This window comes from Crocuta crocuta, unplaced genomic scaffold (genome assembly GCF_008692635.1).
Source record: "Crocuta crocuta isolate KB4526 unplaced genomic scaffold, BGI_CrCroc_1.0 scaffold93, whole genome shotgun sequence".
NCBI lineage: Eukaryota > Metazoa > Chordata > Mammalia > Carnivora > Hyaenidae > Crocuta > Crocuta crocuta.
The window spans coordinates 7,417,047-7,428,195 of NW_027529641.1; the positions used below are offsets into that span (position 1 = coordinate 7,417,047).

Sequence of the window (11,149 nt, forward strand, 5' to 3'; positions counted from 1 at the left end):
AACCTGCCCTGAGAAATAAGGTCTGTTTAATAAATAAATAAGAAAATAAATAAAATTCAAGGGTCTTTTGTATATTTGTTTTTAGGCCATCTGGCCTATGACAAAAGCCTTAACTGTCTTTTGAATTACTAAAACAGAGCACTGACTTCAGTGCAACTCTCAGGCACAAGTTTAGGTCAGAGGGGACACCACTATTAAAACACATAGTTGAGACACCTGGGTGGCTCAGTCAGTTAAGCTTCTGAAATCCAACTTTTGGTTTTGGCTCAGGTCATGATCTCACAGTTCCTGAAATCCAGTCCCGGTGTCGGGTTCTGTGCTGACAGAGCAGAGCTTGCTTTGCTTGGGATTCTCTTGCTCTCTCTGCCCTGCCCACCCCTCCAAATAAATAAACATTAAAAAAAAACAAACCCACACATGGTGCAGTCACTGGGGATTCACTTGCACCTCTAACCAACAAGGGCCCCCAAACCTTAATAAGCACAGACTTTTTTCAAGCACAGAGATTCTTAAAAAATTAAAATACTAATGACACTGGTCAGAGGGAAGGTACTTAACATCAACTAATTTAAGGAAAATTTAGTAAAGAAAGTAAGTTCTTCCTTAACTATTCCAACCAATTTTAGATACTTTCAAAGTTCACTGGTTAGAAAGTTAAAATTTATGATGCATACATAAAATGACTGGTTTATTCACCAAAGTGAAATAAAGCTTTAAATATGAAAATGTCATTTCTTTAAATAGCCATGTTTTATTGTTCTCTGTCCAAGATGGGAAGTGGTGAGTCAAAGCTCAGAAGCATGGAAGGAATGCCTAATTAACAAGAAAGACTTCGATATGTTCATCTTCAAATAAACCTATAGAAAAAAATAACAATTCATTTTCTAAAAATTAAATTGACAGAGTAATAAGTGTCAACATTACCGAAGGAAGGTTCAAAAAATAGCCACAAAAACTCAAGTATCAGAAGCCTGAACTTTAAAACTTCGCACATCTCTTCTATCTCTTCATGTATTAAACTTTAAAATGTATATACTAACATTTATTTGAATTATAATAAATAATAAAACCTTATCAGGTCACTGGAGAATAGCAAAAATGAGGTAAGCATGATGTCTCACATCAATGTCAAATGGCAATGAGTGCATATAATTACATTACATTATAATGTAAGAAATGCACAGTGCATAACTTTGCTTAAAGGGGAGATGACTTTTCTTACAGTGCAATTAAACCACAGACCTGTAAGTATGTGACTATGGAGAGTAAATGCCCTTGCAGAGGGTTTTTCCAATTGCAATTACATAGATATGAGATCTCCTAAGATGGGACCATGAAGGTCATAGCATCAGCCAGATAGCCAGAACACACAGAAATGAGGAACAGCAATTACCCACAAGGCAGCTTAAAAAACATACAAATAGGGGTGCCTGGGTGGCTCAGTCGGTTAAGCATCTGACTTCAGCTCAGGTCATACTCTCATGGTTTGTGGGTTCAAGCCCTGCGTCAGGCTTTGTGCTGATAGCTCAGGAGCCTGGAGCCTGCTTGGGATCCTGTGTCTCCCTCTCTCTCTGACCCTGCCCCACTCTTGCTCTGTCTCTCTCTGTCTCAAAAATAAATAAAACCTTTTTAAAAAATTAAAAACAAACAAACACACCAAACAAATAAATAAAACAGGGGCTCCAGATATGTTAAACAAACAGAACGAAGTCGTGGTGGTATTGATTTCGCTTGCCTTTTCCTATTACTTGATTTGTCTTTCGTTCTTAACACTGTCTTGTGTTTTATCATGAATATCCTGCTAACATATGAAAACTAACGCCTCTGGACTCCAGGAAATGGGGAGTATAGTAGGAGGCAGGAAATCACTGCATGAGGAGATTGTCGATGACAGCTCCCACTGCCACATTAATCAGAATGTGTGAGGATCAAACAAAATTCCTTTCCTAAACAACTCCCCTTGAAATGTAAGGGGAGCTGGGCAAACACAGTCTCATCCACATGGGAAAGATGTTGTTACAGTTAACATCTGGGAAATAAAATTTGGGTTTTACACCAGACTGATAAATACAAATGAAGATGTAATAATTCCCCTTTGCTGATAACATTTCAGAGTTTCTAGCTAAAGTAGTATATCAACTATGAAAACTTACAAATAGACCACCCACCCAAAGACTAACTGCTTCTACTGCTGATGCCTTAAAGTTTACCACTGAGTGTCATTTAAAATTTATACGTACTTTGGGGCACCTAGATTGTTCAGTCGGTTAAGCTCAGGTCATGATCTCACAGTGTATGAGTTCAAGCCCTGCGTCATGGGCTCTGCGCTGACAGCTTGGAGCCTGGAGCCTGCTTGGGATCCTGTGTCTCCCTCTCTCTCTGACCCTCCTATGCTCACACTTTGTCCCTCTCTCTCAAAAATAAATAAACATTTAAAAAATTTTTAATAAATAAATAAATAAATAAAATTAACACAGACTTTACCTGTAAACTGTGGTAGTTGGAGTGTTAACCTTCTCATTCAGGATGCGACATTTAAATTTATTGTACTATAAAGAAAAATATATTTGTATATTATTACGTAAATGTTTAGGTAGGAAAAAAATTAAAGGTTTTTTTCCTAAAAAAAAACCAAAAATTTTTTGCCACAAACACTGAACGGGTGTCTATTATGTCGTAGGTGCTGAGAACCCAGGAATACCAAGAGCTCACAGCTTAGAGCTGTACTGTCCAAAACGGGAGCCACAAGCCCGTGGGGCCACTGAGCCCTTGCAATTGAACTAGTCTGAAATGAGATGTGTGTAAATGCAAAACACACTCGATTTCAGAGACATGCTGTGAAAGAAAGAATGTACAATCGCTCAGTAATTATTTTTATGTTGGTTACATGTTAGAGTGATGTTTTTTATATGATGGATTAAATAAGATATTACAAAAATTAATTTCACCATTCTTTTACTTTTAAAATATGGCCACCAGAAAAAAATTACATCTGTGGCTCAGATTTGTGAATCACATTATATTTTTATTGAACAGCTCTGTTCTACAAGATTCCAATTTTTTTCATGTCATTTTCAGAATGTATTTAAGTTTTTATTTAAATTCCAGTTAGTTAACATACAGTGTAATATTAATTTCAGGTGTACAATATAGTGATTCATGACTTCCATACAACACCAGGTACTCATCACAAGTGCTCGCCTTAATCCCCATCACTTCTTTAATCCATCCCCCCACCTCCCCTTTGGTAATTTTTAATTTGTCCTCTACAGTTAAGGGTTTGTTTCTTGGTTTGTCTCACTCCTTCTTTTTTCCCCCCTTTACTCATTCTTAAATTCTACATATGAGTGAAATCATAAGGTATTTGTCTCTGTCTGACTGATTTCTCCTAGCTTAACACTCTCTAGCTCCATCCATGTCTTCAATGGCAAGATTTCATCCTTTTTTTATGGCTGGATAATATTCCATTGAATAAATGGAATAAATGAATGAATAAAGAAGAGGTGGTGTGTATATATATATACACACCACCTCTTCTTTATTCATTCATCAGTCAATGGACACTTGGGCTGTTTCCAGAATTTGGCTATGGTAGATAATGTTGCTTACTAAACACTGGAGTGCAGGTACCCTTTGAATTATTATTTTTGTATTCTTTGGGTAAATACCTAGTAGGATGATGGCTGGATCATAGAGTAATTCTATTTTTAATTTTTTGAGGAACCTCCATACTCTTTTTCAGAGTGGCTGCACCAGTTTGCATTCCCACCAGCAGGGCAGGAGAGCTCCCCTTTCTCCACATCTTCACCAACACCTGTTGTTTCTTGAGCTGTTGATTTTGTCCATTCTGACAGGTGTGAGGTGGTAGCTCATTGTAGTTTTGACTTTCATTTCCCTGATGATAACTGATGTTGAACATCTTTTCATGTGTCTGTTAGCCATCTGTATGTCTTCTTTGGGAAAGTGTCATGTCTCCTGCCCATTTTTTAATTGGATTATTCATTTTTGGGGTTTTGAATTTTATATATTCTTTATATGTTTTGATACTGACCCTTTATTGTATGTCATTTGCAAATATCTTCTCCCATTCCATAGATTGCTTTTCAGTTTTCTTGATTATTTTCTTTGCTGTGCAAAAGCTTTTTATTTTGATAGAATCCCTATAATTTATTTTTGCCCTTCTTTCCCTTGCCTCAGGAGACATATCTAGAAAAGAAGTTGCTACGGCAGATGTCAAAGAAGATACTGCCTGTGTTCTCTTCTAGGATTTTTATGGTTTCAGGTCTCACATTTAGATTAGAAGATTACAATTTGAACTACATGAAATAAATAAAATTCTGAGGCCACAGCTGCACTTTTAATTTGCATAAAACAAAAACAAAGTTTATAATAAATGATCATATCTTTACATTAAAAACTCAGAAGACTTCGTTTCTTTCCTGCTTTCATCACTATTGCCTCAGAGGCAGGTACTTTATATTAAATAACTACTTGAGGAGGGTAGTTGTTGGGAGAAAAAAAGTAGATTTGTATGATTGAACTGTCCCATACCTCTATATTCAAATAAAATCATTTTTCTTCACAAACTTTGAGGCATTCCTTTTTTTCTTTTCATTGAGTTTAGTTCTTAAGAGGAGCTGGGGAAAAGGCAACCCACAGAAGAGGAGAAAATAATTGCAAATCATGTATCCAATACAGGATTAATATCCAGAATATGTAAAGAATTTCTACAAGTTAACAACAAAAAACAAACAACCCAATTAAAAAATGGGCAAAGAACTGGGATAGATATTTCTCCCAATCAGATATACATGGCCAATAAGTACATGGAAAGATGCTTAACATCACTAGTCATTAGAGAAATGAAAACCCAAAGCACAACGAGACACCACCTCACACACGTTAGGATGGCTATTACCAAGGAAACAGAAAACTGCAAGTGTTGGCAAGAATGTGGAGAGATTGAAATGCTCGTGCACTGCTGATGGAAATGTAAGATGCTAACAGCTGTTGTGGCAAACTGTGGCTGGTAACAAAACTGAGAATTTCTATATGATCCAGCAATTCCACTTCTGGGTATATACCCAAAAGACTTAGAAGCAGGGACTCGAACAGATATTTGTACACCCACATGCACAGCAACACTTTTCACAATACTCAAAAGGTGGAAACAACTCAAGTGTCCATCCACAGATGAATGAATAAACAAAATGCAGTCTATATACAGAGTCTGGTTGGGATTCCATCTCTCTCTCAAAATAAATAAATAAACTTAAAAAAATGGTCAACATAAAATAAAATTTTCTATTTTAGGTATTTTACCAGGAAAAAAAAAAAAAAGAGTAGCTGCAACTTTACCAAGCCCAAATCTATTTTTTTTAATTTCAAGCTCAAAATTAACAATATTGTGTGTTCAAATTATGTGCTTTCTCTGATATGATTTAAAACATAAATTTAAGAATATACTTATGTACATTGGTGAAAACAGTATAAAGAGAAAACAGAAGTATTGTTGAATTTAGTAGTCAGGATATTAACAACACTCAGACTGCATCAGATTTATAAACACACAAATGAAAACTATTCCCCTGGTCCTTTACCTACATATACTGGCATTAAAATGTTCAGGAAATGAGGAACCTGGGTGGCTCAGTCGGTTAAGCACTGGACTTCAACTACTTCATGATGTCACAGTTCATGAGTTCGAGCCCCATGTTGGGCTCTGTGCTGACAGCTCAGAGCCTGGACCCTGTTTCGGATTCTCTCTCTTTCTCTCTGCCCCTCCCACATTCGCACTCTGTCTCTGCTCTCTCTCTCTCTCAAAGGTAAATAAACATTAAAATTTTTTTTTTAAATGTTCAGGAAATAGTAGGGAAATATCACACTGAGCGACAGGTTGAAATATCACAGCCTCACAACAGGTTGCCAAACTGTTTGGAACAATGTGGCAAGTGACACCCAATTATTTGTTTTTTGTTTTTTGTTTTTTTTAAAAAAGGCTGTCTATGTTAATTAATTATTTTTCACATTCTTGGCAAAAGGTTTTCTGATCCCAAAGAGTTTCCTGAAATTACCTTAAACATTTCGAGGAGCACTTCCTTGCTGACCTCCAGCCTTTCAAAGGGCTGCTTTTCTTTTATGATAGTCTTACATATGTTCTCCAGGGCCGACAGTTCTGTGCTGGACACTGCTCTAAAAAGAAGAGCGAGTAAGAGTGAACACAGGTTTCATCATGCCTGTCTGTTCCTTTTTGTGGACACTCATCACTAACTGAGGAGTTCCATGCTTTATTGTTCCCAGCCTTTGTAAAGTCATACATTCATATGCAAGGCTGATAATCTTATTTCTCAGGGAGGAAAACTGAGGCACCAACAGATGAGGTTATTTGCCTATAGTTCTTCTCTGCTATGAGGTGTGCGTTTTGAAAGACCCAGTTAAAATACTCCCTGGTTAGAGTAAGCTCTTTTGAGGCCACTTCTTCTGTGCGGTCTACCTTACACATCACACATCTTCATTTTCTGTTCAAAAGAGCTGTAGTAGGGGCACCTGGGTGGCTCAGTCGGTTAAGCGTCCAACTCCTGGTTTCGGCTCAAGTCATGATCTCACAGTTTGTGGGTTCAAGCCTCACGTGGGGCTCTGCACTGACAGTGTGGAGCCTGCTTGGGGTTCTCTCTTCCTCTCTGTCCCTCCTCTGCTTGTTCTCTCTCTCTCTCTCAAAATAAATAAACAAACTTAAAAAACAGAAAGGCTGTGGTAAGTACTCACACATCCTGGCCCTCGCTGACTGTTGAATCTGAAAGATCCGTGAGCGTGAACTGTGGAGGCCAGTCAGGCCCTCATAGGGAATGGGCCTCTGTGAGCCATCAGCTGACTTCTTTCAGCCACTCCCTGGTTTAATCCTCATCCGCCTCCACCCGTAAGGGCTTCCTTGCCTTTCCTCAGACAAGCCAGGCATAGGCCCACACCAGGGAGGTCCCAGAGGCCTAGAATGTTTCCCCCCAAATGTCCCAGAATACACCTCCCCACACAACAGCCTCAGAACATGCTCCCTTCTTCCATCTTGGACCCTGCTTCAACATCACTTCACCCTTTCCCGACCACCGTCATGGCACACACCTCTCCACCCCTGGTTTCTTTTCCTTCACACCACTCATCATCACCTGATGGCAGGGGGCTGTTTGTTTTATGTCTAAGCTAGCCAGACTGTTAGCTCCACGGGGACAGGCTGAGCTGCTCACTGATGAATCACCAGCACCAAGCACAGGGCACATAAGAGGCAGTCAAAAAATCTTGAATGACTCTCCGGGTGGTAGCAACAGGAAATGAAGCTGGACAAACCTGTATGCAGGACCTACAGAGTTCTGGATGCTCAGGGGGGGAGACCGTTTAAGCAGTGGGGGGCGTGGTAAGGAAGGACAGAAGGTACCATAGTCATCCAGCAACAGATGCTATGGGTGGAAACTGAGGTGGAAGTATAGAGAAGGAAGGGAGGAAGGGAGGACCAGAGAACTACTGAGGAGATAGAACAGAAAGACCTGGATGGAGTGACTGGATAGTGTGGGGTGACTGTGAGGAACAGGAGTTGGAAGGACCCTCAGGTTTCAGTTTTAGCACCTGGCCCTTAAGGACTATGGGGGTGGGGCGCCTGGGTGGCTTAGTCGGTTAAGCGTCTGACTTTCGCTTAGGTCATGATCTCGTGGTTCGTGGGTTCGAGCCCCGCGTCAGGCTCTGTGCTGACTGTCAGTTCAGAGCCTGCAGCCTGCTTCAGTCTGTGACTCCCTCTCTCTCTGACCCTCCCCTGCTCACGCTGTCTCTCTCTCTCTCTCCTAGAAATAAATAAAATATTAAAAAAAAAAAAGGACTATGGGGAATACAGGGAAGGAGGGGGCCTGGGGCTGGGCCCACAATGTGATGCCTTGTGCACCTGTCTGCCTCGTGTTTGTCTGTGTGAGACATCTGGCTGGGGCAGATAGCGCCCTTGGCTATCATGGAGCAGAACTGAACCAACTGCTCCCTAAGGATTAAATCTGTGATTCTGGTCTTAATTTACTACTATGATGTAGCACGTCCTGGATTAGGTAGTGTATCACTTCCTTCTGGGGAAAAGAAAGTTGGAAAATCTTAACTGGAATCTTAACTCATAAAAAAAGAAATTTCGAATAGAGCCACCTTATAGTCACACTATATACCATACACATTCAGTATAATAATATGGAACCATCATAAAACAATGGACCATAAACACATGCCTCCGGAAGTGAACATTCAGTGGTATTACCTGTCTTCAATGAACATGTCATAATAAAATCCATTTTCAATGGGTGGACCATAGCACAAGTGGCCTCCATAGTAGAGCTCCATGGCCTCCCCAAGAATATGAGCACTGGAGTGCCAGTACACCTGCAAGGCACGAAGCACAGGCCAGAGGCTATCAAACTCATGTCATGGAAAACTATTAGTCAAGTAACATAAGGAGATAAACATCAAGACATAGAGCAACAGTGGGGCACCTGGTTGGCTTGGTCAGTTAAGTCAGTTAAGTGTCTGCCCTCAGCTCGTGTCATGATCTCATGGTTCATGGGTTCAAGCTCCGCGTCGAGTTCTATGCTGACAGCTCAGAGCCTGGACCCTGCTTCAGATTCTGTGTCTCCCTCTATCTCTGCCCCTCCCCCGCTCATGCTCTGTCTCTGTCTCTCTCTCAAAAATAAATAAACATTAAAAGAAAAGACACAGAGTGACCTCAGTCAGAGATTTTCTCAGAAAAGAAAATCTTCAATGTCCACTTAGAAGAGAACATTTTCTTTTTTTTCTTTTTTCTTTTTTTTTTTTTGAGAGAGAGAGAGAGACAGCGTGAGCAGGAGAGGGTCAGAGAGAGAGGGAGACACAATCAGAAGCAGGCTCCAGGCTCTGAGCTGTCAGCACAGAGCTTGATGTGGGGCTTGAACCCATGAACCGTGAGATCATGACCTGAGCTGAAGTCGGACGCTCAACCGACGGAGCCACCCAGGCGCCACAGAAGAGAACATTTTCTGAGTGCTTTGCAAATACATCAGAGCCATATGCTTGGTTCTAGTGTGAAACTGCTGTTCTGAGCTGCTCCTAAATCATTTCTTTCTGTGCATCTTAACTTGCGGAGAAGATGTGACAGCCTCAACCATGGCTTGGACTGCTGAGGGGAAGCAGTGGCATGTAAGCCCAATCAGCCCAGAGTGGAGGGAAGCCTGGAGTTACAAACACCGGCTTCCTTCCTTTTTCTCAGGGATGGCCTCTAAGCTGAACACAGAGGGCCGAAGTCATTTGCATCTCCACAGCAGTCTCCATGTGCTTTTGACAGAATGGTTTTTGGGGTGGGGCTGGTGGAGGGGGCAGGGAGAGTATAGCCTGGGAATGCCTGATGGCTGCCTGAGACCCCTCGGCAGTGGTCCACACATGAGTTAATTTACTACAGTCCAAGGGCTGGTCATCAGGTCTACAAGTTCAGAAAGTCTGGTTTTGAATTTGGCTTTTAATTCCCAAGGAATCAAAGGTTAATGGATAAACTAAAACTAATCAAAGTCACCAGATACATATAGGTGCCAAAGAAGCAAGACAGTGGAGTACCCTGGCAGCCCTTTCTTTCCCTTATTAAATAGGAAACATTACAATTAGAAAGCTGTTTGACAAATGAACTAAGTCAAAGCAGAGGGGGTCCTCTGACTGAGCAGGCATGTGCAATCCCCACCCACAGCATCAGGCAGGGAGATGATCCACAAATGGCCCCTGAGGCTCAGTCCTTGGCACAGCCCTTCACTTTGGACGACGCCAGGAGGGCAGGCTAACTGCCAACACGAACCCAAGTGTCTTCTTTGGTGCACTGTCCACACCTAGATGTTTGTTGTGCCAAACACTGTGTTGGGTGTAGAGGATACAACAGTGAAAGGAAGGGGTCACTGGCCTCATACAGTTTACAGAGCAGTGTGGGTGCGACAGGCAGAAACAAACCAGTAAGTGCATAATCACAAGAGGAGAAGAGGATGTAAAAGGAGATGAATAGAGCACTGTAATGATGAATAACAGCAAAGGCTCTGCATTCACAGAGAGTCAGGAAGGCCTGTGTGGCTAACACATAAGGGATAAAGTAGCTTGAGAAAAGTTTCAGAGGTAAGAAAAGGGCCAGTAACCCTATGCGCCTGCTGGGGGAACCTGGGTTTTATTCCAAATGCAATGAGATGCACTGAAGGGTTTTAGGCAGAAAAGAAATTATTCAATTTACATTTTAAAACAGCATTTGGTAGCAGGATGGGAATGGGTTTCAGGGGAATAGAACAGCAGGTGGGCACTCTGTTGGGGAGTGCTATAATAACACCATTGTTGAATCATGGGTAACAGCAGCAGAGATGGAGAGAAGTGGGCAGATTCTAGATACGTTAGGGAGGCAGTGGCTTACCAATTAATTAGAGACTTGGAATTGAGGAAATGGGTAGTAATCACATACAGCCTGTGAGATTCTAGGTTGAGTAACGGTATGTCGTGGAGTTGTGCCCTGAGATGGCAGACAGGGAAGGAGTAAGTTCTGGGGATAGAATCAAGAATTTCACCGTGGATGTACTGCAGATTTTTGGACACTATCTGGATGGAGATATCACATGGCCAGTAGGCTGCACAAGACTGAGGCATGTCTAGCTACAGACAGAAGAACTCACAGCGGACAGTTAGCAGACAGGACAGCTTAGAACAGGAGCATAAAGACAGAGAGTGCTATGACTGAGCACTGAGGAATTCCTCACTCTGGAGAATAATGAAGAAGAAAACGCCAGCAAAGAAGACTGAGAAAGATTCAATGGTGAGAATAAAGCCAGAAAAACACTGGTGCCATAAAGAACCTTAAAAGACAAGCGTGGTTAATGGTCATTACTGCTGAGATAATACACAGGATGGGTGGAGGAAGCAGCCATTGAAATCGGGGGTGAAGCCTGACTTGCGCCATGATGTACTGAAGAGACCACCAAATGGGACTACAAGCACAGAGCTATCGACTTTCGTTCTTACATAAATCAGCTTGTTTTGTTCACACCTCTAAATAAAGTGCCTTACGTTTTCTTCAGCATGAGATCACCACGGCACATCACTAATTTCCCCCAGCATTTCACCAAAGCTTTAAGTGGAATAT

At 41.3% G+C, this 11,149-nt stretch overlaps 1 protein-coding gene across 1 annotated transcript in view; it reads right to left on the minus strand.

Moving 5' to 3' along the window:
* Nucleotides 1-11,149, minus strand: part of TARS3 (threonyl-tRNA synthetase 3) — a 60,875-nt gene that overhangs the window by 37,816 nt on the left and 11,910 nt on the right. The window contains exons 5-7 of the mRNA XM_077762418.1: nucleotides 8,279-8,400; nucleotides 6,075-6,192; nucleotides 2,485-2,549 (exon numbers count right to left, since the gene is read on the minus strand). Coding sequence (XP_077618544.1) covers nucleotides 2,485-2,549; nucleotides 6,075-6,192; nucleotides 8,279-8,400 — 305 coding nt within the window. The remainder of the gene's footprint in view (nucleotides 1-2,484; nucleotides 2,550-6,074; nucleotides 6,193-8,278; nucleotides 8,401-11,149) is intronic.